The following is a 26,788-nucleotide window of genomic DNA, read 5'->3' as shown; positions in this document are numbered from 1 at the left end:
TTCACACCTGGTTAGTCTTGCTTTAATCACGTTTAACTAACTGAAAAAAAATCATTCCAGGCCGCAGGTGCGGGCCAGGGGCGGGGCCGTGGTGGAGGGGGCGGGCCCCTGTTGGAGGGGCAGGGCCCGCGGTGAAGGGGCGGGGCCACCAGCGGGCCGGGAGACGCCGGCACCCGCTGCTCCAGGCCCCTCTGCGGTCCCCGGGGCTGAAGCGCGCTCGGGGGCCGGCCGCCGCAGCCCACAGCCCGGGTCCTGCCCCAGCCCGACGGGACACAGCGCCGCCGTGTGGGCCCCTCGGGAGGCGCGCCGGGAGGGGCGGACCGAGAGGAGCTGCCCAGAGGTGCCCGGACGCCAGTGAGAAGAGGCCCACGGTGCCGGGTCGGAGGCTGCGGGCACCGCACGTGTCACGCGGGGCCACTGCGGCCTTGCAAAGGGCAGCGTCGGGGAGAGAGGACCACGGCCCTCGGGCGAGCAGAGAGCGCTGGGGGCCGTGTGCGTGGACACGGGGAGCACGGCGCCGGCGGAGACCACCGCCCCGTAGGGACAGGCCGGGCTCCCAGGAGGGCGGAGGGACGGCGCGGCGCAGGGACACCGGGGCGAAGGCCTCTGCTCCAGTGGGAGCGGCTGGCTGGGACCCAGCACCAGGAGAGGGGAGTGCCCACAGGGCCTGAGGACCGAGCTGCGAGTGAGCTGTCCCTGCCGGACACCTGCCCGTGGTCTGCCTGGCCTCTCTGGGGACCCTGCTGGATGCCCACCTTGCTGTCCTGTGTCCGGCCATCCGCGGGGCCCCGGGTGTCCCCGGTGCTCCACCAGTCGGCCCCTCCAGCCCCGAGCACGCAAGAGCTCAGGCCAGGGCACCGCCGCCCCCCACCCCTCCACGGCCTCCTGGCAGGTACCTCCGTCCACAACACCATTCTTCAGGCCGTCCTGGTTGTCTGAGGTCAGGAGCAGCTCCACGATCCCCCGGTCCTGCAGGGCCTGCAAGGGGGTCAGACAACAGGCTGTCCTTTCTCACACCTCCCACCACATCACACTCTCACCTCCACCCGGAGCAGGCCCTGGGGCCCAGAGAAGCGTGCGTCCCAGGAGCCCAGCCTCCCCTGGGCTTCGGGACCAGGCAAGCGTCCCTTTATGCACCCCATCCCAGACACCAGGGTCACCACCGGGTAGGAGAGACAGCAAGCAGCTTCCTTCCCTGCAGCCCCACCCACACAGAACAGGCATCCGTGGCTCTGGCCCAGGGGAGTCTCAGGGTGGCGCTGTGGCGCTTCGGTCAGAAGACGCCCCGCTGGCTGAGCTCTCCCCATCCAACTTCAAGAACACCGCTCTCCCTGAGCAGCCTGGCCCTTCTGCAGTGAAGGAGGGGGACACTGGGTGAGGCCCTCCAAGCGTCCGCAGGGACTGGAGGAGTCCCCAGATGGACACGACTCTGCCCGTGACAGCAGGGGTATCGCCCAGGACACCAGGGGCCAGAGCAGCTCTAGTCAGATCAGCTGGAGTCACTGAGGCTTTCTCGGCTCACATGGGGGCCGACCCTCCCAAGTACAAAACGCTGGTGCCAGTGATGTCATCACTGTCCTGTGTACTGACCGTTCACTGGACGCTGGAGCAGCACTGAGCCTGTGACTTGACTACACATACAGTTTGGACAGGCAAACCCTCTCATCGGTCCCAGGTCACAGAAGAGAGAGTAGGGACTTAGGAAAACGGATGCATCTGTTCCAGGTCTCAGCTGCTGAGTGAGAGGAGCCAGTTTGGAGCAGCTGTTGTTCAGTCACTCTTCACAGCCGAGGCTTTGCAACCCCGTGGACTGCGGCACATCTGTTCTTTTAGGGATTGTTCTGACCCTGCCGTTGCCTACTCTGCCCCACACTCAGTCAGGGGCTCTAGCCACCCGCACGCTGGAATCAGATGTCTGAGCTCCACCCCAGAGACCCTTGGTTAACGGACGGCATATGGTCTGGGCACAGTGAGTGTAAACAATTCCCAGATGAAGCCAGCATGCAGCTGAAGGAGGGGCCGCTGCTTTGAGTGCTGGAGTCAGATCAGCAACCTCCACCACCAGGAAGGCCTCCAGCCACGCCCTCGATCAAGGGAGTTCCATTACTCTCAGCCCCCGCAGCACCGTATGTACCGAAATCCCTGTTAAACTCAGCCAACGGAGGGCACACGTGAGATCCTGTTGCAACCAAGGTCCGGAGAAAGGATTTACCACTTAGTAAGTGGTGCTGGGTGACAGGCCCACACATCACATGAGAGTGCATGGAGGGAACGCACAGAGGTGAGCTGAGCTGACTCTCACCTTCTTGATGTAAGGCATGTAGGCGGGATCTTTGTTGTAGGATCCGTACTCATTCTCCACCTGCACAGCAATGATGGGCCCTCCATGCTTGTACTGAGAAAACAGAGAGCAATCAGAGGCTGAGGGTGTAGTGGGAACCGTATCAGCTTATGTCACCACACTTATCACAAATGACAGCAAAACAACCCTTTCAGAAGTGCAAGTCTCAAAAGGTCTGATATACAATTGAGTGACATCAGTAAGACAGGGAGAAGGAAGCTCCAGGCCTTTGTCTCCCTAGGGAAACAACAAAAAAACAACTGCACCACTGACTAAAGTAACTTTATAGGAGCTCTGGAAACAAGCCAAATGTTTGAGCAAACAAGTGAACATCCAGTCAAGGAAAAGACACATGCAAAATGGTAGCACATTCCATGGTTTTGCTCACCTGTGTCCCACCCACTCCCTGGAGTAGCAAGGTGCAGTCAGAAGGATGCAGCCTGAGTTCCAGCCCCCTCTGTCAGAACAGAAGGAGCAAGATGGAACTGTTTGCAATGTTCCGGGCTATTTGTGGGCTCCGCAGAGAACTAGTTTCTGTCTCATCTGACTTGCAGATCAGACAGAAAACATTGGTATGGTTTGGACCTCAGGCTGGAAGCTGCAAAAGGCAGCAATGGGTCACAGCCTGTAAACCTTTCAGGGGGACTACAGACCCATGGATGCCCGGGAGCAAGGGATTACAGGTAGAGGAATATGACAGAATATCTAAGGCCGCAAGAAGAATCCACAGTGAGACTCCTGGAGAAATCAATATGTAAACGCAGCTGGAGGAATTTTTTTTGAAAAAGCACACACACAAACCAGAAAGGATACATACCAAGAAAATACCTGAGAAGATCTTGAGAAGATCTCAAGCCTGCATCCCAGGCTGATCTCAAGGCTCAGGAGCCCACTAAATACTAAAGGTCTTTCCAGAAGACCGCAAACACTGGGAGAGGGGACTGTCTTTATCAATGCCTGACTGCAACCCTCCAAAATAAGGCGCACAAAGAAACAGGAAAATGTAGTCATTCAAAGAGCAAAATAAATCTCTAGAAAAAGTGTCTAAAGGAACTAGAAATGGTCTCTAAAGAAACACACACACTGAACTTAGAAGACAAAGAATTTTAAAACAACTGTCATAAATATGATCGAAGAGCTAAAGAAAAACATGGACAGAAATCAAGGAAAGGACATATGGGCAAAGTGAGAATATCGATAAAGAGACAGAAATGATTTCAAAAAGAACTAAACAGAAATTCTGGAGCTGCAAAGTACACAATCTAAATAGAAAAATTCACCATAGGAGTTCAACAGCATATTCAAACAGGCAGAAGAAAGAGTGTGCAAACTTGTTGACAGGTCATTTTGAATTATGGAGTCTGAGAAACAAAAAGAAAAAAGACAAGTGAACAGACCCTAAGAGACTTTATGCAAATCAGTAAACAGACAAAGACATTCACTACAGGAGGTCCAAAGGAGAAGAAAGGGGCAGAGATCCAAGCGTCAGTGAAGTCCAAGCAACATTAAACCAGGGACCCACACTTATCATCAAAGTATCAGAAGACAGAGAGACTCCGAAAGGATCAAGAGAAACACAAATTGACATGTACAAAGGATTCCCAACCTTGCAGAACATTTGGTCCTGTCCAAAACATCCATAAGATATTCAATCCATAAGACATTTGGTTCATATGACATTCAGTTCATGCCAAAAGGTCCTTGAAATTTAGTCCTACCCAAAATGTCCATGAGCCTATTTGCCCCACACCAATTAGCTTGGACAAGACCAAACATCAAAGACCTTTTGCTGCTGCTGCTGCTAAGTCGCTTCAGTCGTGTCCGACTCTGTGCGACCCCATAGACGGCAGCCCACCAGGCTCCTCCGTTCCTGGGAGTCTCCAGGCAAGAACACTGGAGTGGGTTGCCATTTCCTTCTCCAATGCATGAAAGTGAAAAGTGAAAGTGAAGTCGCTCAGTCGTGTCCGACTCTTAGCGACCCCATGGACTGCAGCCCACCAGGCTCCTCCATCCATGGGATTTTCCAGGCAAGAGTATTGGAGTGGGTGCCATTGCCTTCTCCACAAAGACCTTTTAGTGTGGACCAAATGTCTGCTAACCATCCCCAGTGAGATTACCAGTGGATAGCTCATCAGAAATCTTGCAGGACAGAGGCACTAGGATACTATATTCAAAGCACTGAATGAGAAAAACTAGCAACTGAGATTTCTCTATCTGGCAAAACTGTCCTTCAAAAATAATGGAGAAATCAAGACATTGTCAAACAAATAAAAGCTGAAGGAATACATTACCACTAGACTTGCCTTATAGGAAATGCTACATAGTGTCCCTCAAGTTGAAATGAAAGGATGCTAGATGAGAACTCAAAGTCAGGTGAGAATATAAACTTCCTTGGGAAAGGTAAATGTGTGAAAAAAATGTAAAAACCAGAATTATTATAATTTTAGTTTGTAACTCCATTTCTTATTCTTTACAGGATTTAAAAGACAAGTACATAAAAATAATTATGGATCTATATTAATTGGTACACAATATATAAAAATACAATTTGGGATGGAGATGTAAAAAAGTAGAGTTTTTGTATGTGATTGAAGTTAAGATAGTATCAATATAAAATAGAATGTCATAACTTTAGGACAGTGTATGTAGCCCCCATGGTAACCAAAATATCTGTAGAATATACACAAAAGGAAATAAGAAGAATCAAAACTTGTTACTTAAAAAATTCAACTAGTAAAATCTGCTGCAAAAAAAAATCAACTAAATACAAAGGAAGGCTGTAATGAAGGAAATAAGGGAGAAAAAAGCTATAAGACACACAGTAAACAAATAACAAAACAACAAAAGAAAGTGCATCCCTATCAGTAATTACTTTAAATATAAATGGATTAAACTCCCCAACCAAAAGACAGATTTTCAGAATGCATAAAAAAGCAATACCTAACTATAGGCTGTCTACAGGTCACTCATGTTAGGTGACACACATGGACACACATGGGTTGAAAGAGAAAGTATAGAAAAAGATATTCTGTGTGAATAGTAACCAAAAGAGAGCAGGGGGTGACTATAGTAACAAACAAAATGGACTTTAAGTCGTAAATTGTTAGAAGGGGGAAAGAAAGACATTATTTAATGTCTACAGGTGTATACATACTCATATTTACACAGTGATAAAAGGGTCAAGTTAGAAGATACAATAATTATAAACACATATGCACCAAACACCAGAGCTCCAAAGTAAATACTGGCAGAATTAAAGGGAGAAATGCAGCTCTATAAAAACAGTAGAAGAATTCAATACTCCATTTTCAATGGAATAACCAGACAGAAGATCAAGAAGGACATGGAAGACGTGAACAACACTCCAGACAAGTCAGACCTGACACGTGTGCCCAGGACACCCCACCCAACAACAGCGCAGCACACACTGTTCTCAGATGCACACGATCACTCTCCAGGATAAACTGTATGTTAGGCCGTAAAGCCAGTTATAATAAAGTTTAAGGTTGGAATCATATAAAGTATCATTTCCAATTACAGAAAAGATGAAAGTAGAACCCAACAACAAAAAGGAAACTGGAGAATTCACAAGACTGTGAATAAACAATCAGCGACTCAAAGAAGAAATCTCAGGAAACCTAGAGAATATCTTGAGACAAATTAAAATAGAAAAACAACATGCAAACTCGTGGGGTACAATGAGAGCACTATACACACTTTAAAAAGAAGAGAGATCTCAAGTCAATGACCCAACTTTTCACCTTAAGCAACTGGAAAAGAAGAAACTAAACTCAAAGGTAACAGAAGGAAGGAAATTAGAAATATGAAAGCAGGGGGGAAATAGAAGATTAGAAAAGCAACCAATCTTTTCTTTGTTCTCTGAAAAGATTAACAAAATCGACAAACGTTTAATTAGAGTAAGAAAAGACTCAAGTAGAAACACACAACATGCCAAGACTAAATTGTGAAAAAAGAAACATCTGAACAGGTTTATAACTAGTGAGGAAATTGGCACCAATCTCTCTCAAATTCTAAACATTTTGAAAAAAGGGAACACTTCCAAATTTACTCTATGAGGCCAGTATTACCAAAGCCAGAAAAAGAGTTCAACAAGGAAAGAGAACTACAGACCAATATCCCTCATGAATATTGATGCAAAAATCTTAAGCATAATACTAAAAAAAACAAATTCAGCAGCATACTAAAAAGATTATACACCATGAAAATGTGGGGTCTATTCCTGAATACAAGGATGGTTCAATAAAATCAATGTTATACACCACATTAATGAAATGAAGGTTAAAAAAAAAACATGATTATCTCAAATGATGTTGTAAAAAAGCATTTCAAAAATTCAGCATAATTTCATAATAAAAATACTCAACAAATTACTAATATAAGGAAACTATCTCACCTTTAAAAAGGCTATATGTGAACAGCCCACAGCCAGCCTCATACTCACTGAAAGCTTTTCCTCTGAGATAAGACTGAGACAAGATTCCTGCCTTTACCAGTTCTATTCAACAAGGTATAGAGAGTGTTAGCTAGAGCAATTAGGAGAAAAAGAGTGAAATAAGTCAGCCAAGTTGGAAAGGACGATGCAAAATTATCTCTTGTTTGCAGACAACATGATCTTATGAGTAGAAAACCATGAAGATTATATATACAAACAAACCTGTTAGTTCTAATAAACATATTCAGCAAATTCACAGGATACAAAACCAACGCATAAAGAATTCAATGGCATCTACACACTATCAGTGAAAAATTCTACATACAATAGCATCATAAAGATTTAAATATTTAGGAATAAATTTCATCAAGGAGGCAAAATACTTATACACTGAAACCTACAAAATGTTGCCAAAAGAAAGAAGATGCCAATAAATGGAAAGATATCTTGTGTTCATAGACTGAAAGATTTAATATGATTAAGATGTTATTAGTACTCAAAGTAATCTACAAAGTCAATGTAATCCTTGTCAAAACACCAGTGTTTTTAAACAAACAGAAAAAGGCATCGTAAAATCCACATGGAATCTCAAGAGACTTTGAATATCCAAAACAATGCTGGAAAAAAGAACAAAGTTAGAGGTCTCACATTTTCTGATTTCAAAACTTACCACGCAGCTACGGTAATCAAAACAGTGTGGTCCTGGCCTCAGGACAAATATATAAACCAATGGAATAGAATAGAGAGCCCAGAAATAAACTCACACATATGGTCAAAAGATTTTCTCCAAGGGTGGCAAAACCATTCAATAGGGAAAGGACAGTCATTTTTTTCAACAAATGATGACAACAAAACTGTATATGCACATGCACAAAACAAAAGTGGACCCTTATGTTATACACACCATCTGAAAAACTTAAAGGAGACCATAAACCGGAACGTAAGAGTAACACTGTGAAACTCTCAGAAGAAGACAGGGGAGAAGTGTCATGAAATTGGATTTGGCAACGATTTACCTAAAGCACAGGCACCAAAGGAAAAAAGATGCACTGGACTTACCCGTGAACACCCTGAGTGGGAGAAGATATTTACAAGTCATACATTTGATAAGATACTGATAGATACTGAAGAAAGAACTCCTACAACCGCAAAAACACACAGACCAATTTAAAAAAATGGGCAAAGAATTGGAATAAATATTTCTCCAAGGAAGATATATAAATGGCCAGTAAGGACATGAAAAAATACTCCACATCACTAATTATTAAGTAATTCAAATCAAAACCACAGTGAGATACCACTTTACATCCATTAGGATGGGTTTTATAAAACACAGAAAACAGCAACTGTGGGCCAGGGTGTCAAGAAATTGGAATTCTGTGCATTGTCCATGAGAATGTAAAATAGTGTGTTGTGGAACACTTAACTTTTGCTCAAAACCTTAAACACAGAAAAACCATGTGACCCAGCAATACCGCTTCTGGGTATATATCCAATGGAAGTGAAAATGGACTCACACAGATATGTGTGCACCCTGCAGGAGGGCATGGCAACCCACTGCCGTCTTCTCGCCTGGAGAGCCCCATGGACAGAGGAGCCTGGCGGACAGCCGTCCACGGTGTGGCAAGGAGTCGGACGCTACTAAGCGATTAAGCACAGCACCCAGAAAAAAACTGTCCTGGATTAAGTATGACCTTTCTGTGCTTAAGAAGGATTCTGAGTCACATTCCCAGCACAGAGACCCCTACAGCCCTCAGCCCCACCCCCACCTCCGCCGCCCAGCCTATGATAGCTTACTGAATCGTCTTGGCAAGCCATCTTCCTTGCAAAAATCTAGACTGAGAATTTTCCTAGCTTGTTGCTTCTTTCATGACTGAGGCTGCCAGATTTAGTAAGTAAAAATACAAGACATCCAGTTATACTGCTTGAATTTACAACGAATAATTTTTAAATAAGCAATGAATTTTTTAATGTAACTGTCCCATGCAATATTTAGGACATACGTATTCTTAAAAAATGTATTCCTTGTTTATCTGAAGTTCACATGTAACAGGGGTAACCTGTGTTTTATTTGCCCACCCTACAAAGGACCAACAGTTCCTTTGAACTGTGTGCTGTGAATATCCCAAACCACTGACTCACAGCTGTTTTTATTAATGAACTAATTTTTTAATTGTACTAATTTCTCAGTGTCGCAGTTCTTGTTTTTACAGAAGCAATTGAGTTTATTTGAATTCCTGCTTTTTCATTGCTTCCAATTATTAGATGCCACGTTAAGACACTTTATCCCCCAAATTCATTTTTAGACATACGTTTTGAACGATAAGCCTGCACTGTGCACACCCTTCTGGGAGCCGAAGGATGGACTCGGGGCGTCATCAGTGGAGACTCTCTAAGGAGAAGGCCCCCTCCTCACAGGCGAGGGGCTGTCCCAGGGGCGTCTCTCCAGCAGAGCTCGACCCTGCGCTGCAGGTCTGGACAGACAGGCGAGCCGTCCCCAGGGCACCAGGCGCCGCAGCCCTGCCGCCTGCGGCAGCGAGGCACCAGGCAGGCCTCCGCAGAGGAGCGGGGGGCGTGGAGGGTAGGCCCAGTCTGCTCTTTTACCTGGAGCGGCACCACCCTGAGCATCAGGTGGTCAAAATAAAGGTCCACTGCTTCCTTGAAGCCCTTGTAAGTTGTTCTCAGCCTCATGTCAGGGTCTCGGAGTAACCAGCTTGAATGAAAAGGGGAGGGTGATTAGTTTCACCATCTGGGGGTTTGCTCTGAGGAGGATGATGGCTGAAAGGGGGCAGCTTCAGGGAGCCCAGGCGTGACCCTGGAGGCCAGTCAGGACACAGGGCAGACACTGGCACGGGTCAGACCCGCCCAGATGCAGGGCACACGCTGGCACGGGCCAGAACCTGCTTTCCCCCTGAGGACCCAGCACCACTGGCCATTCTAGTGCTGAGTCAGGGCCAGAGGTCTGGCTGCCAGTCAGAGGGACCAAAGCTTTTCATTGAAGCCAAGGCCCATGTCTCAAGACTTTACACAACATCTCATCAGAGAGGGGCGAAGAGAAAGGGGTCGGGAATCACTGGGACTGGAGGACACAGGGGTCACCTTCTGCTGTCAGCAGAAAAAGCAGCCTGGCAGCCGAGAGACGAGGTCTGGCCTCCCCTCTCTGGTCCAGCTGCTCCCCATCTGCTTGGGCTCCTCAGCATTCAGAGCTTGGCCTGGGGTGTGGGGGGTAGGGGGAGGGAGAGGGGGAGGGATGGGGATGGGGAGGGGTGGGGGAGGGGGGGGAGGGGAGAGGGAGGGGGATCTGGAGACAAAGAAGGTTAACCCTGGCCTGCAGGGGAAGGGGAGCGGGGTGGGGGGAGGGGTGGGGGAGGGGAGGATGGGGGAGGGGCGAGGGAGGGAGCTGGAGACAAAGAAGGTAACTCTGCCCTGGCCTGCAGGGGGAGAGGTGGGGAGGTGGGGGAGGGGAGAGGGAGGGGGATCTGGAGACAAAGAAGGTTAACCCTGGCCTGCAGGGGAAGGGGAGGGGGTGGGGGTGGGGGAGGGGTGGGGGAGGGGAGAGTGGAGGGAGAGGGGAGGGGAGGGGAGGGGGAAGGGGTGGGGATGGGCAGGGAAGGAGAGGGGTGGGGGAAGGGTGGGGGAAGGGTGGGGGAGGGTGTGGGTGAGGGGAGGGGGAGGGGAGGATGGGGGAGGGGAGAGGGAGCTGGAGACAAAGAAGGTTAACTCTGCCCTGGCCTGCAGGGGGAGAGGTGGGGAGGTGGGGGAGGGGAGGATGGTGGTGGGGAGCTGGAGACAAAGAAGGTTAACCCTGCCCTGGCCTGCCCGTGGTGTTCACCCCGGAGGTAAGCACGGAGCACCACTTCCAGAACTGCAGCCAAGGTGTTTTTCTTCTCATACAGATTCTGAGGAACGTTTATGTTTTCCTGCAAAAGGCCCCAGTGCTTCTCGCATCCTGGTCCAGAAGAAGTGAACAGGCTGAGAAAGCCATCACTGCGTCAGGTCACTGGGTGACCGTGGAGAGACGGCCCCCTGGGGCCTGCCGCCCGAGTCCATCACAGGGAAAGCTCTAGTCTCTGGTCTCTGCAGGGACTCTGTCTGTTTGCAGCACTCCCAGCTCCGCTTCCCGGGAATGCCCGCCCAGGACCTGAGCAGAGGGTGCAGGGCGGTCTGAGGGCTTCAGAGCTCAGACTTAATCAGGCCGCTGCTGACACAGGGTTTCTGCTCCGCAGGGGAAGGGGGGCGAGGCTGCTCTGGCTGTGTGAGCCTTGGGGCCCCTCGCTGAGCTGAAGGCCCAGCAACAGAAGGGGCCTGGGCAGTGGGGCTGGCCCGGTCGCCCTGGAGATGAGAGTGAGGCCTTCCCAGAGCAGAAGGCGGCAAACAGGACCAGCCCGCTTCCCTCTGAGGGGGCAGACTGGGGAGAGGGAGCTAGCAGCTGGAACCGGGAGCACGGGGCCCCGTCAACAGGAAACCCTTCTGCTGGACTATTACTAGTGGTAATAACAACCGGGACCAGGGCTGGCCCTGGCACCAGGTAATCCTGCCCAACTCCTGAGACAACCACAGGCATGGTACTGACTCCTGTGGAGACCCCATCCCAAGATAGCTCATCAGGGCCTGAGATCTGAAGGCGAAAGATCAGCATGTTTCTCCTCTACTTTATCAAAATGCTAGCCCTTAAAAAAAAAAATGCCTTGTAGCACATCTAAGGAACAGAAGGGTGTGCTTGACTTCTCCCGTTTTTTCAAAAAGCAAGGCCTGTCTGGAGCGGGCGGGATCTGACTGAGGCCGAGCCCCGCAGCAGGGCCCGGCGCCTGCGGCACAGAGCCACGTGCAATCTGACGAGGACAGCAACTGTGACGTCACTTACCAGGCTGCCCTTTGGGAGCCACTTATTCTGAAAAAGAGCCTCAGCCCAGGGTGAAAAGTACACGTAGGCAGCAACATCACCCCCACGGGGTGCTCAGCGCTCACACAAGCGCACAGGGCACCCCCAGCCACAGCTGAGGCCCGGCCCCACTCACCTGGGCAGGCCCCCGAGGTCCATCTCGCTGCAGATGTAGGGGCCTGGACGCAGGATCACCCACAGCCCCACCTCCTCCGCCAGCAGGATGAAGGCCCTGGGGGGTCGGGGTCACCCACTCTCAGGGCTCGGAGTCCAGGGGGATACGGCCCAGCGCTCCCTCCCCAGGGGGCTGGGGACGCTGAGGGCAGGATGCCCCCCTCCAGCAGAGCAGAGACGCCCCCCGGGGTCACCGCTGAGCCCCCAGCCTGGGGCGCGGCGGGGCCCCTCTGGGGCACGAGGAGAAGGAAGCGCCTCGCCCGGGGCACGGAGTCCTGACCGAGGCCCGACCCGAGGACCCGAGCCCAGCGGGGACCACCCTGCAGAGCCGGGCACCTGGGGATGGACCTCAGGCTGGGCTCGGGGGGCAGGCCCGGCCCGGGGGTGACGGGGTCACGATGCAGAGCGTGGGACCCGGCATAGGCTCCCCTCGCGGCTCCCTCCACCCAGGATGCCCCCCGGCCCCGCCCCGGCCGGGACACAGAACCTACTCCAGGTCCAGGTTCCCGGAGAAGTCAAATTTGCCTCTCTTCGGCTCGTGGAGGTTCCACGGGACGTAGCTATGGCAGGGAAGAGGGTGACAGGCGTGAGGCCTCCACTGTTTGTTCACTGTCTCCCAGACCAGCACCTCCATCCCTAAAACCCCTCATGATGGCTGAAGGCGGATTTCTCAGGTGCACCGTCTGAGCGGCGTCAGAGCTGGATGGAGAAAAACTGGAGAGACGGGGGGTTCGCAGAAGCAGGGCAAGCCCCCCCGAGAAGGGCAGGGGCCAGGAGATCTGAGGGCATCCCTCCCTCCTCCTTCTCCCTCATCCTCTCTCTTCACCAGAGAAAGAAGTAACTTTATGGGAAAATCAGTTAAAAGCCAGGCAGGCTAGGACCTGGAACGCCTGCCACAGTGCCTGCACCTGGACAAACATCTCCAGCAACAAAATACGGAGAAACCATAAGAGACTAAACACAACCGCATGCACGTGAGGCAAAGTACAGACAAGACACAGAAAGATCCAGAACCCAGCTGCCATTTCCAAGGTGCTGGGGGCGAAAGCGGGGTCCATGCAGGACCCCTGCACGCAGCACCACCAAGTGGGGGGACCACCTAATGCCCACGCCAGCCCCCCCGGACCCTCCCCCACCCCCAGGGAGAAGCCCCTGTTACTGCTCTTGCTCCCTGAGCTGCAGCAGGGCCCGGGTACACCCTCTCCTGCAACCCACCTCTGGTCAGTGCCTGTTGATTAGAGTCCTAGAACCCTGGTCGGCAACAAAAGTAGCGTGAGAAGGAACCCTACTTATCAGTACTACTCTTAATGCAATACTCAATCCCAAACCCTGCTACAGAATGGAGGTTCTTACCCTAAAGAGAAGATCAGGAAATGTAAGTTCCTTAAGGGGCTGCCTCTGAGTCCTGGGTGATGACAATAATGCCAGCTGCCCCTCTCCTGGATGCCACCCACACCAGCCTCTGGGGAAACTCTCTGATTGCAAAGCTGAACAGGTGGCTTTCTGCTTCCACTTCAGACTCAAGAGCTCATATAGACTCTCCTGTTCATAAAAGGCAAAATGTTCAGCCCCCGTCAGGAGCCCTATAACACGAGTCTGTGCTCCCAGGACCAGAAATAAATGGATCCCACTCGGTAACCTTCCTGGAAAATCACATACTCTGTTCAACTATGCTGTCATGGCTCAGAACACCCTGTAACTGTTCTTAGAACTGTCTTCAAAACCGGTTCATAAACTACCAAGAAAACCCACGTCCTTGACTTGTAATCACACATTTTTGCCTGAAGTTTTAATAGCCCAGCCTGATCACGCACTTGATTTCATAGACTTGGATCCAAACATCTGTTGGAAATGTGAAAAAGACATCCACAAAATGATCAAGATTTTTTTTCCCAACCGAGCACACGTGGTAACTGACTCCCCAGTCAGTACTGCGGCGAGTGGCCACCACAGGCTGACCCTGAGCTTGTTCCAGGACGGAAGCTGCAGCTTCTGAAGACGATTCCAGAAAGTGAGGTGGAGACAGGTGTGCTGGGAAAGTCCACACACGCCTCGGCAAGGCGTGGGGGGGGCGGGGACAGACGGGGATTCCTCCCTTAGACCCACTGTGGGGGCCGGGCTCCTCCCCCTTTAACCCCCGCGGGGGCAGGCTCCTCCCCCTTAGACCCGCGACGCGGGGCGGGGGGGGCGGCCGGGTTCCTCTCCCTTAGACCCAGGGGGGCCGGGCTCCTCCCCCTTAGACTCAGGGGAGCCGGGCTCCTTCCTTAGAGACCCGCGGGGGGCCGGGCTCCTCCCTTAGAGACCCGCTGGGGGCCGGGCTCCTCCCTTAGAGACCCCCGGGGGGCCAGGCTCCTCCCCCTTAGACCCAGGGGAGCCGAGCTCCTCCCTTATACCCAGGGGGGCCGGGCTCCTCCCTTAGAGACCCGCGGGGGGCCGGGCTCCTCCCTTAGACCCAGGGGGGCGGGGCTCCTCCCTTAGAGACCCGCGGGGGGGGGGCCGGGCTCCTCCCTTAGACCCAGGGGGGCCGGGCTCCTCCCTTAGAGATCCGCGGGGGGCCGAGCTCCTCCCTTATACCCAGGGGGGCGGGGCTCCTCCCTTAGAGACCCGCGGGGGGGGGCCGGGCTCCTCCCTTAGACCCAGGGGGGCCGGGCTCCTCCCTTAGAGACCCGCGGGGGGCCGGGCTCCTCCCTTAGACCCAGGGGGGCCGGGATCCTCCCCCTTAGAACTGCCGGGGGACAGCGGGCTCCTCCCTTAGACCCAGGGGGGCCTGGCTCCTCCCCCTTAGACTCAGGGGAGCCGAGCTCCTCCTTTAGACTCAGGGGAGCCGAGCTCCTCCTTTAGACCCAGGGGGGCCGGGCTCCTCCCTTAGAGACTCCCGGGGGGCCGGGCTCCTCTCCCTTAAACCCAGGGGAGCCGAGCTCCTCCCTTATACCCAGGGGGGCCGGGCTCCTTCCTTAGAGACCCGCGGGGTCCGGGCTCCTCCCTTAGACCCAGGGGGGCCGGGCCCCTCAGAACCTTCCTCAGACCTCAGCCCAAGGATGCTTCCTGGGCTGCTCGCGGAGGGCCGGGCGGGATGCTCCCCGACTCCTCCACAGGGGAGCCTGGACCCGCCCCGGAGCCCCCCTGGTGACGGCATAGGCGCTCACGTGGTCAGCGTGTTGAGGCCGCAGGCCCGCAGCTTCAGGAGCCGGTCCCTCCAGTAGGCCCGGGGCACCCGGAAGTAGTGGACGGAGCCCCCGAAGATCCAGAAGACCGAGTTCTCCAGCTTGAAGTTCTGGCCGTCGGCCCGCAACCCCAGGCGCCGGTGCAACCACCGCGAGATGCTGCGGCCACTCCAGTCCAGCCTGCGGGAGACAGGGCCTCAGAGCCGGGCCCGCCAGCCCTCCAGCTCCCGGACAGCGCCCTACGGCCAGACTCGAGGCCGCCACGCAGCACACGCGCCTCAGCGGCTCTCACACCCAGCCAGCGAGGAACAGACAAGCCGGCCTTCAACACGGGGCTGCTCAGAAGGGAGGTCGGGGTGCACGCGGGGAGGGGGTCTAAGGGCGGAGAAGCTGCCTTTCGGTGCTGGGACCTAGAGGACTCGGGGGCGGACGTGGCTGGACTCGGGGGCGGACGTGGCTTTCTACAGCGGCCAGCGGACACACATCAAAGCAGCAGCTACTCGACACAGTACCTCGGGGTCACCTCAAGGTCACAGCCCCCAGGCTGGCGGTGCAGATACCTGGAGAGAGGGACCAGTTAGGAATAGCGTCTTCTCAGGGACTGAGTGTCAAAGGCTCATGTTCCTGAGGAGGAGGTGTGGCCCAGGGGCGTCTGGACGGGGCGCCCCCATCAGGGAGGCTGCCAGGAAGGTGAGTCCACAGAATGTGCCCCCGGAGTCGGAGGGCTGTCGGGTGGGGAGGGGGCCCTCACGTGACACAGAACCCCCTGTCTCCCCCCCCAGCCCAGAGGAAGCAGCCAGACAAGCTGGACGCTGAGGAGAGCTGGAGACGGGAGGGCAGGAGTGGTCACTGCTGCCTTGGCCCAGCTTTGAAAAGGTCCCTATGCATCTCTGGTCTTTCCATTTATCTTCAAACAGAAGCTAAACTCAAACATGGGTTGAAAGAGGCACGTGAGTACCAGCCCTGGCTGAGGCTCAGTCTTGCTCGCGCGAGCCTGACCGGCCACGGGCGCGGGTGGAGGCCACCTCTCCCCTCGCCTCCATGCCATGGGCTCAGGTCTGACCGGCCACGGAACAGGCAATGTGGAAGGACTGCCCCAGCCCGTACTTCTCAGCTGTGTAGACCTGGCTGGTCCCACCACCTGGTCCTCGCTGCGACTGGGACAGAAACTGAGATGTCTCCCCCGCAGTGACAGGGACTGCGCATCTGCCGAAGTGAAACATAAAAGGCAGCGACAGGGACAGCAACTGTGGAGAACAGTCTGGAGAGTCCTTCGAAATCTAAAAACAGAACTACCATATGATCTAGCAATCCCACTCCCGGGCGTATATCTGTAGTACGATAATTCCTTACCAGCTGAGCCACAAGGGAAGCCCAAGAACACTGGAGTGGGTAGCCTCTCCCTTCTCCAGGGGATCTTCCTGACCCAGGGATCAAACCAGGGTCTCCTGCACTGCAGGCAGACTCTTTACCAGCTGAGCTATCAGGGAAGCCCTATAATTCAGAAAGACACAGGTAGCCCAATGTTCGTTGCAGCACTGTTTACAACAGCCGGGACATGGAAGCACCTAGATATCCATCAACAGATGAATGGACAAAGATGCGGTACAAAGGAGTATTGCTAATTGCTACTGCTAAGTCACCTCAGTCGTGTCCGACTCTGTGCGACCCCACAGGTGGCAGCCCAGGAGGCTCCGCCGGCCCTGGGATTCTCCAGGCAAGAACACTGGAGTATTACTTGGCCACAAAAAGAACAAAATAATGCCATTTGCAGCAACACAGACGGACCTAGAGAGTTCATACGGAGCAAAGTAAATCAAAGACAAATATATGATATTGCTTATAATGTAGAACCTAAAAAGAGTGGTACAAATGAACTTACAAAATAGAACTAAAATCACGAATGTAAAAAAACAAAAAAAACACAAAGTTATGGTCACCAGGGGATGGAGGAGGAATACACTTGGAGACTGTGAAATGGTCATCTGTGGGTAACGGTAAACCTACAGTGGCTTCCTTCTCCAAAAAGCTCCATGTTCCAAGTGACTTCAAGTGAAATTTCAAAATACAGTTCTCCCAAATGACCACCTGCATGGGGATGTGGAAACAAAAGCAGTATCTTTGAGAGGAGAGTCTGGACATGAGCCCTGGCCCTCCCCTTGCTAGTGCCATCACTGAGGGCTGGGGACCCTGGCTCTGTGGGCATGGTCCTGCCCTGACACGTGGGGCCATCACCTGTCCTAAGTGCTCACAAGGGCTGCGTGAGGGTCGGACATCAGGGAAGTGCAACGAGAGAGCCTGTGACACGGCAGCCCTCACAAGCAGCGAGGCATGCTGTCCTGTGAGGCACGCAGGGAAGGGCTTAACGAGACTTGTTGTTAAAGATGTATCTTACAAGCTAAAAAAAGCATCTTCTCATTGTTTGAAATCAATTCATTTTAACATGCTTTGCAAATAGTATAGCTTCAGTGGGTTTTTTGTGTCCCTGATATGAACAATCCCAATCTTTCCATTCTTTCCCACTTAATTCAGCATTTCACTATATTTAACATGCTGGACGTTGTGCCAAGCCATCTTATTTCAATTGTCAATTTCACGGTGAAGGCACTGTCCACTGGGCTGCTGTCCAAAGCCAAGGGTCTGCAAACGCTAGATTCCACTCCACCCCGATACCTTGTGCCTGCGTGAAGTCTGCCAGCTAAGAACGGTTTTCACATTTGTAAATGGTTGGAAAAAATCAAAAGAAGAGTACTTTGGGACATAAAACAGTTGTATTCAACTTCACATTTCAACATCCATAATTTTACTGATAACCCGCCACCCATCTACACATAGTCTGGGCTGCTCGGGGCTCAGTGACGTTGTGATGGCAGACAGTGGGTCCTCAAACCTGTACACACTCACCACCTGGGCCTTGCAGGACCCTGCCCACCCACCCTGGAGGATGAGCCCCAGCACGGCACAAGGAGGTCTCCGAACTCCGTGGTCACCACTGGGCCGCCTCCCGCCCCTGCTTGGCTCCCTGGCTGCGCCTGGCTCTGTGCCAGCTCCTGCTGCTCGTGGGAGGCCTCCAGCTCACCCATAGCCGAGCGCGGTCTCTCTGTTCTCTGACTACATCTTCCCCAAAGAACACGCTCTGCCTTCGTTCACGCTTCGTGGTGCGCAGTCTTTTGTGGCCTCACCCTCCCCTGACCGCCCCTCACTTACCCAGGCGAGGACAGGCAGAGCTGCGTGCAGATTCTCTGCTTCACAACAGGCACACTGACCACTGACCGTCCAGCAGTGCACACACACACACACACACACACACACGGGCACACTGATCACTGACCGTCCAGCAGTGCACACACACAGACACACAGATACACAGGCACACTGATCACTGACCGTCCAGCGGTGCACACACACACACACACACACAGACACACAGGCACACTGATCACTGACCGTCCAGCAGTGCACACACACACACACACACACACGGGCACACTGATCACTGACCGTACAGCAGTGCACACACACAGACACACAGATACACAGGCACTCTGATCACTGACCATCCAGCGGTGCACGCACACACACACACACACGGGCACACTGATCATTGATCGTCCAGCAGTGCACACACACAGACACATAGATATACAGGCACACTGATCACTGACCGTCCAGCAGTGCACACACACACACACACACAGATACACACACACAGACACACAGGCACACTGATCACTGACCATCCAGTGGTGAATGCACAAATACACATACAAACACACATACACACACCACTGAGCAATCATTCCACCAGGAAGCAATCCCTGATCTCTGGCCAGAACTTCAACAGAAAAGCTCCTGGGAGTTCCCCAAGTCACTGACATAACTTCTGTTCACAACCCCATCTCCCCTAAAGCTGTGAGGGCCTCCCCCACCCGGCAGGTGCAGGGGTGCAGGTAGGGTGGGAGACGGCTCTCTGTGACCCCTTGTCTCAACACAGTCCCGGCAGAAACGCCCAGTCCGCGGTCTGTGCCCCAGTGGATGACAAGCCATTGGGCACCTCTGTCTCCAGATGTGCCCTTCCCCTGCAGGCACTCCACCCGGAGCTCGTTAGAAACGCAGACACGCAGGCCCTACTGGGACCTTCTGCGTCCAAGTCTGCACTCTGACAACTCCCCAGGGTAGATCTGAGATCAGCAGCCAGCAGCTTATCCTCTGATACACGTGTGTAGAGCCTCCTCCAGGGTGGGGCTTCTCCTTACCGGTCTCTATAGATCCTATGATTTTCTAGATTAAAAAAAATCTTCCTCTTGGTGCTCATTAAGAGGAGTAAAATTAACACTGAAAACAGCAAAACTGGAGCTGCTCTCGAAGGCCAAACACTGGCGAACCAGCTGCTTTGAGGACTTTCTCGTGGTTAACTACCGAGTCCTCAATACACTAATAATAGGGATGGCTCCTCCAGAAAAACAGGGTGATAAACGCTGGGTTTCTCCAAGGAGGACTTTCTGGTAGGTAACTAATGCGTCCTCAATACACTAATAATAGGGATGGCTCCACCAGGAAACCAGGGTGATAAACGCTGGGTTTCTCCAAGGAGGACTTTCTGAGAAAATGAGGTGATACATGTCAGAGCCCCATCAACAACAATGTAAACAGTTATTAATACAGACGACGATCGTCAGTGCTGCCGCTCATAACACTAATAACTGCCTCCGGCTTCCCGAGCAGGTGACGAGCCACGACTGAGAAAGGCCCCAGGGCCTGTGGTGGGCTCTGGCGGGGGCCTTTCCTTCCGACGGAGGCCTGCGAGCTCGGAGCCTGCCGACCCCCAGGAACCCCTAGTTATGGCTGCTTTCCCGTGAGTAGTTCATTCCTGATGAAACTTTGAAAAAAACCACATTTATTTATTTGGCTGCTCTGGGGCTTAGCTGCAGCACACGGGATCTTCAGCGTTCAGTGTGGCACGCAGAACATGCAGTTGCGCATGCGGGATCCAGCTCCCTGGCCAGGGCTAGACCCTGGGCCCCCTGCACCGAGAGCACAGTCTCAGCCACCAGACCACTGGGGACGTGCCCTGACGGCAGCTTCTGCGGAGACCAGGGCCGCTGCCTTCTTTCTGGTGGGAGCTCCCATCTACAGTCTCTTCTGAATTCCGGTCGCCTCTCTGTCTCCGCTTCACGGTAGGACGAGCAGGCTTTTAGTCCCGGAATGACCCAGGCGGCTGGCCTGGGCCCTGACTGATGTGGCTAACAGGGGCTCCTGGCAGAGGACACGGTGTCAGGACCCTTGGCAGGCCTTCCCCCAGGTGGGGCAGGCTGGGGAAGGGGCCTGCCTGAGCCTCACCCCGCTGCAGCTCGAGGGCCTGAGACAGGCTGCAGGCTACCCGTCCCTGGACGCGGTCATGCGTGCGGCCGAGCGGAGGTGTCGGGGGAAACGGACAGGTGTGCAGTGCCTGGCGGACCAGCTCCTCCTGTGAGATGAGCCCCAAAGGACTCCCCGCTCTCAGAGAGGGAGACGGCTGATCCCCCCGCCTCCTTGAACGAGGCGGTGGGGATCGGTCTGAAATGTCCCGACTGAGGTTGAGTGAGTCCCCGTGAGTGCGGCGGACACTGCACCAGCCTGGGGTGGAGCGGGACTGGGAGGCCGCCTGCAGGCACAGCCGCCTCCTCGTCTTCCATCCTCTGTACACGTGTCCAGACCTGGATGGGCCAGCACCCCACGCTCAGGCTCAGCAGAGACTACATGGTCAGCGCCCGGGGCCTGCGGCTGGTAGGGCCAGGGAGGCTCACCCAGCGTCGTGCTGCAAGTGGACAAGCTGGTGCGTGAGCTGGGAGCCTGCGGGAACGGCCCTCCCGCCTCCAGAGCAGGAGCCCTCCCGCCTCCAGAGCAGGAGCCCTCCCGCCTCCAGAGCAAGAGTCCTGGCCGGGCCAGGCGGGCAGGGGCAGTCCTGCTCTGCACATAACGTACACCGGTCCCCGCTCAGTGAGGTTCTGCTGAGTCTGTGTCCAGGGCTTCGCTCCAAAGACGCTGACCGTGAAAACACGCCGCCCGTCCACGTGGCCGTGCCTGAGGCCGTCACCCAGACGGACACGATGAAGACACCTCACAGGCAGAGACCTCCACACTCGGAACTGAAATACACCTTCTCCTCATCACTCTGAAGACGGACGTGGGCACAGCTCCTGAGGCCCAGCTTCATCAGCCACCCCGACTCCAGAACCACCCACCTGGGGCATTGGGGTCTCACCAGCCTCCAGCTGTGTGCACGCCTCCCTCAGCTGGGGGGCTGGGGGCCTGGGGAGGGATCCACCCCCTCCCCGTTCCTGGCCAGTGCCTCTGACACCCCACCCTGGAAGAGTGCCTCCTGCATCAACCCGTGAGCCCCGAGAGCTGCAGCTCTGGCCCAGCTCTGGCCTGGCTTCGTGGAAGCCCTCCTTGGCCGTGTGTGCGAGGCTTTGGCTCCTGCTTTGCTGGGAGAGGTGTTAACTGTTTCCAGAGGGCTGGGCCTTCCGGCCATCGGGCAGCATTTGCAGGCCTGTGCCCATCGCACTCCTGGCACCCCTGCCCATCCCCGTGGGAAGGACCTGGTGGGCGGGGGATAGCTGAGCACCGAGGCCCCGCAGGCCAGACAGGCAGCCCTGTCTAAAGCCTGCAGGAGTTTGTATGTGAACAACATCTACTCGAGGAGACCCCGAGACCCCGTCGTGCAGTTACGCTCCTCATTTGGATTCCACCACACATGGACAGCAGGAAGTGGCCGGTCATCACGGGATACCGTGCTCTCACTGTGGGGAACCTCCCTACTGGCAGCATCAACAGAGGAGATGCCGACAAGTGGAAGCTCTGTGAGCAGACCTCCAGGTGCCCCCGTGACAAGACTCTGATCTCGGAGACTCAAGGGATTGGAATAAAAGGATTGCACCAAACCAGTGCAACCTAAATAAATGGCTTTCAAAGTCCACCATGTGGGACTTACCTCCTGAGATAGACGGGAGCTGGGGTAGCTCTTAGAGGACACAGAATCGAACCACAGGTCAGCCCAGTTTGCCCCTCAGACGACTGAGCTCAGGCTGATCCAACAGAAAGAGAATCTGCTATTTACTTACTTCCTGTAAATGTCGATCAAGACTTAAAATGAGCGCCTCATACAGTCAGAAATTCTAGTACAGAAATATTGCCAACAGACGTTCACTGCAGCCTGGTTGGCAGCCATGGATGTCTTTCAGGAGGGGGCAGTTTAAATAACTGGACAGACAGAGTGCCACCTACAGCCATCTCCGTACGCACGGGACACCCCTGAGCATCGCCGGGCTGGGGGCTGCCTCTGGGCGGGGGGATGGGAGCCCAGGGACCTCATTTTCCCCTTTACTTTATTTGAAGACTTCATCCTTCTTCCTAGGTGACCTAGTTGCAAAATAACCTTTGCAAGAACAACACGACGTGCTCCTGAAAGGACCAGCCCCACCAACCGTCGTGGGAGTGGGGGGGCGGGAGCAGGGGGCACCAACCAAGGGTCTCCCGCGGACCCTCGTCGAGAAGCGTCTGCTTTGTTACCACGAGCCTCTAAGAATCCGCTGCCCTCTCGTCCAGGAGAGGCACCACATGAGGGGGACTCTCCACATGGCCTCTGACACCTGGACCAATCAATTTCAGCAAACAGGAAAGTGAGTGGCGAGCAGGCAGCAAACCCCCACTGCTGGGTGCTGGGCAGGGCCCTGGCGCCAGGGTGGCCTCAGGCACGTGTCCTGAGAGGGTCTCTGAGCCCCGCGTCTCCTGCTTCATCAGAACAGCGTTCCAGGCGACACGACAGGACTGGAGCTGCATCATGGAAATGAAGCATGTTTACTTCCCCAGCTCCTTCCAAGAGGAGAGGACTCCTCGGCCGGAGCCCTGATATTTGGGGGGCCGAGGCTCCGGAGGCCTCAGGGCTGGTCTCTGGGGCACCGCGGTCCCCCAATCACAGACCCTCAGCATCCACACACTCGCTGATACCCCGGTCCCCCGATCACAGACCCTCAGCATCCACACACTTGCCGAGACCCCGGTCCCCCGATCACAGACCCTCAGCGTCCACACACTTGCCGAGACCCCGGTCCCCCGATCACAGACCCTCAGCGTCCACACACTTGCCGAGACCCCGGTCCCCCGATCACAGACCCTCAGCGTCCACACACTTGCCGAGACCCCGGTCCCCCGATCACAGACCCTCAGCGTCCACACACTTGCCGAGACCCCGGTCCCCCGATCACAGACCCTCAGCGTCCACACACTTGCCGAGACCCCGGTCCCCCGATCACAGACCCTCAGCGTCCACACACTTGCTGAGACCCCGGTCCCCCGATCACAGACCCTCAGCATCCACACACTTGCTGAGACCGCGGTCCCCTTCAGACCCTCAGCACCCACCCTCTCTTCTGGCACAGGGTCTCAGACACCTGCCCCCCCCCACATGTGTCAGGGGTGACATTCCCACGGGCTCAGAGCCTCGCTGCCAGAACATGAGGGCTGGAGCGTTCCAGCGGCGATGACTCGGGCCCCATGGAGAGCAGCGTCTGGAACAGACGAAGCCCATCAAACCCGTGACCTCAGAGATGCCTGGACGGACACGGTCCGGCACTCACGCCCTCAGAGGAGGGGACCAAAGAAAGCGGCCTGGTTCTGAGGCTGTGACCCGTGTCCCAGGGGCGCCCGAGAGGTCCTTCTCCTCTCCCTCTCAGGGGAGGAGCGAGCTTCGGGAACCCAGACCCGGCAGGGCGGGAGCAGCAAAGACGACCTCCCTTGGGAGGCGATGCAGGCCGCCCGCCGGTGGCCAGAGCTCCGGCCCTGCAGACTCTGCAGCTGACCTCTAGCTTAGAGAGACGCAGTGCTTCCGGGGGGTGCTCAGTGAGGCGCAGATACTGAGTGGGAGCGCAGGTCCTGAATGGGAACCACGCCCTCGTCACACCAGGCAGGCATTCTTATGCTTGTGGAGAAGGGGAGGTTCGGAGCCGAGGTTCACCCAGCACGCGCACCCTGGACCCCAAGTAACAGGCCAAGCAGAGAAAGTCAGCCAAGGCAGAGGATTATACCTCTGTAAGCTTTAGAGATGCCAACTAGTGTCTGAGACCAAATGCAACGTATGAGCATTCTTGGGGAGATGTGAGCACGGGATGCAGGGGCAGCAGTGAACTTCCGGGGATGGTGGACACTCACTCTGTCGGAGCTGCGGTGGCTGCTCCATGGATGGAGTATGTGTCAGAACCCAGCAGACATACCTGCTACACCTGCAACTGATTACATGACGATTATACTACCATCAAGGTGATTTTTTTAAGACCAATGTTCAAGCTAAAAAACCAAAGGTTGAAATCTTCCTCAAAAGTCATCTCTGTCCTCTTATTTCTTGGATTTGATGTCAGCAAACAGCAGTGATCGACCACGAACCAATCCAGGTAAAAGTTTATGGAAAAAAAAAGGCTGCAGCCAAGCAGCCCCTCCCCCACCCACACACCCACCTCTGACCGGGAGCTCCCCACCCTGTAGCCCACCCCCAGTGACCTCTGCTTTGGGGGCCGCATCCACGTTCCCAACAACAGTTGATGACTGTTCCCACTCAGCTGATGACCTGGCCACTGTGGCGTCAGGCAGGGCAGGGAGCTGGCTCTGGCCTCCAGACATAGGTTTTGGTGTCCAGCCCAAGTGGGATGGAAGGACCTGGGTGGAAGGCACCCGCAAGGCACAGCCCGAAAGATGCCCAGGAGACAAGTATTCCGGAGGACCTCACAGGCAGCCCTGACCCAGCCTGAGCTTCTCCGGCCTCCATCTCGCCTGCCGAGAAAGAAGGTGCAGCAGGAAAGCCGTGTCCTTCCAAAATGGGCCACACCACTGCCAGGGCAGGACCCGCGCCCTTCATCCCCGGCTGCTCCACGGTCCCGACCAACCCTTCCTGCTGCCAGACAGGCACACGCTCCCTCGAGTCCCTCGAGCCCAGCTTCTTGACCTCCTCTCCCTCCAGGCCACAACAAGCACCCGCCCCCTTCTCGCGCCTCCTCCTGGGGACTGTCAGGGGCACTGCCTGACACATCTCAAGCCCCTCGCAGCACCCCCCCATGACCTGTCTGGGCCCCCTCGTGAGGGCCACTGCCTCTCTGACCTCCAGCATCCAAGCATGTGCCCCTCCTGTGCGGTGGGCCTTTCTCCCTGGGGTGTGGTCTCCTGGATACCTGGGTGTATGCCGGAGGCTCCTGCCGCCTCTGCCCAGAGGGATCGCTCTGGGGTTTGCGTCAGCCCTGTGCCTCCAAGGGCCAGGATCAGTCCTCAAAGAGGAACGGGAGAGATCACAACAGGATGGAAAAGTCTTGGGAACAGCTGGGGAAACAAGATGCCCTGAAATTTTCCGAGCCCCAGAAAAGCATTTCCTTCTCCCAAACGATGCTGACACCCTCGTCGTCTCTGAAACAAAGGTGAAACCTCAGACTTGGAAAGATGCAAAGGAAAAGAGTTCTCTCCCTCCCAAACATCCCCGTCGCCCAGAGGAAGTCCAGAGAAGTGACGAGGACACAGAAAGAAGCAACAGATACAGCTGAGGGTGGTGTGCCTGCTGCAGGTCCCCTGGCTCAGCCTTCAGCTTCAACACCAGTGTCCCTGCCTGACTTCCCGCAACACTGGACGTTTTGAATATGTAAAGTTCCAGGCATCGACCTGAGAGATAGGGTCACAGCTGTAAAATCTTATAAACAGAGTCTGTAGGAAAATTCTAGGCTCAGGCACGAGCAGAGGTGGTGGGTAAAGAATTCTATCCCCAAACGCACCCGCAGACACCACGTTATAAGGGAATGGGGAGTGGGAAGGGGTGAGCTGGTGCTGGCCGGCGAGTGGAAGACGCATCCCGAGAACGGGGCAACCACACCCAGACTAAGGAGCTTGGAGGACCCGCGGGACAGAGACTTGGGGACCGCGTTGGGCCGGGCAAATGGATCTGGATCGTACGGAGCTGGAGTTCTGACCTCAGCTGAACAGAGAAGCCTCGCAGCAGGCTTAGCAGGAAATGTGGGAACCTCGGAGAAAAGCAGGGGACCTGGGGCTCGGGGCGCTCATGCTGGGCACGTCGGAGAGGGGTCTGACGGCCAGGTCTGCGCGGACCCCCTGCGCAGGAGGGTGGGGAGCCCCGGCTGGGCGCAGACGCCGGGGCCGGGCGTGCAGTGCCTGGGCGCCGGGGGCGCAGAGGGACCGAGCGCCGGCGCTCCGGTCGGACGGGGCCGGGGTGCCGCCCCGTGGGGACTGCCCTCGGGGGCTCCGGGCCGGCTCCGGGCGTGGGCGCAGGTGCGCGAGACGCGGCGTCAGCTCACCTGCGGAGCACCGGGAGGCACAGGATCACCAGCAGCAGCACGCCGAGCAGGAGGCAGGGCCTCCGCCGCGCTCTCCGCTTGGGCATCATGCGACTGCTGCGCGGGACCCACAAGCGCCGGAGTCCGAACCCGACCCGGAGGCTCGGCGGGGGCGGGGCCGCGCCCCGGTCGCCGGGGCAACAAGCCGCCGAGCCCCCTGCCCGCCGGTGCTCATTGGCTGCAGCCTGAGGCCCCGCCCCCGAGGCCGCGCGGCGGGGCGGGGCCTCGGGGCGGGAGCCCCGGGGCGGGGCGGGGCCTCGCGGAGAGGGGCGGGGGCGCCCGGCGGTTTCCGGTCTTCCGCCCTGGCGCCCCGCGCCCGGTTCCCTCGCGGCAGCCTGATCCTGAGAGGCACTCTGTGTGGCAGAGACACTTTGCGGCTGGAGATGTGCAAACAGGAGCTGAACTCCTGGT

At 55.2% G+C, this 26,788-nt stretch overlaps 1 protein-coding gene and 1 long non-coding RNA gene across 4 annotated transcripts in view; one reads left to right on the top strand and one right to left on the bottom strand.

The window, feature by feature from the left end:
- Nucleotides 1–26,558, bottom strand: part of LOC145527145 (beta-galactosidase-1-like protein 2) — a 38,712-nt gene extending 12,154 nt beyond the window's left edge. The window contains exons 1-7 of one of the 3 annotated variants that reach the window (XM_081544654.1): nucleotides 26,339–26,558; nucleotides 14,997–15,194; nucleotides 12,342–12,410; nucleotides 11,813–11,908; nucleotides 9,399–9,507; nucleotides 2,303–2,395; nucleotides 897–978 (exon numbers count right to left, since the gene is read on the bottom strand). In XM_081544654.1, coding sequence (XP_081400780.1) covers nucleotides 897–978; nucleotides 2,303–2,395; nucleotides 9,399–9,507; nucleotides 11,813–11,908; nucleotides 12,342–12,410; nucleotides 14,997–15,194; nucleotides 26,339–26,427 — 736 coding nt within the window. In that variant the 5' untranslated portion in view covers nucleotides 26,428–26,558. Of the gene's footprint in view, nucleotides 1–896; nucleotides 979–2,302; nucleotides 2,396–9,398; nucleotides 9,508–11,812; nucleotides 11,909–12,341; nucleotides 12,411–13,664; nucleotides 13,693–14,865; nucleotides 15,195–26,338 lie in introns of those variants that run through there. The other 2 variants (XM_081544653.1, XM_081544655.1) reach the window with 2 other exon arrangements.
- LOC145527147 (uncharacterized) lies at nucleotides 14,489–17,137 on the top strand. Its single transcript, XR_014069534.1, has 2 exons — nucleotides 14,489–15,704; nucleotides 15,797–17,137. It is a non-coding gene; the product is annotated as an uncharacterized LOC145527147 (long non-coding RNA).
- Nucleotides 26,559–26,788: the final 230 nt, after the last annotated feature.

The sequence above is a fragment of the Giraffa tippelskirchi genome, chromosome 11, assembly GCF_054371585.1.
Source record: "Giraffa tippelskirchi isolate mGirTip1 chromosome 11, T2T-mGirTip1v1.2.pri, whole genome shotgun sequence".
Taxonomy (NCBI): domain Eukaryota; kingdom Metazoa; phylum Chordata; class Mammalia; order Artiodactyla; family Giraffidae; genus Giraffa; species Giraffa tippelskirchi.
The sequence above is the reverse complement of the archived record's forward strand: the minus strand, read 5'-3'. Positions and strand labels throughout refer to the sequence as shown.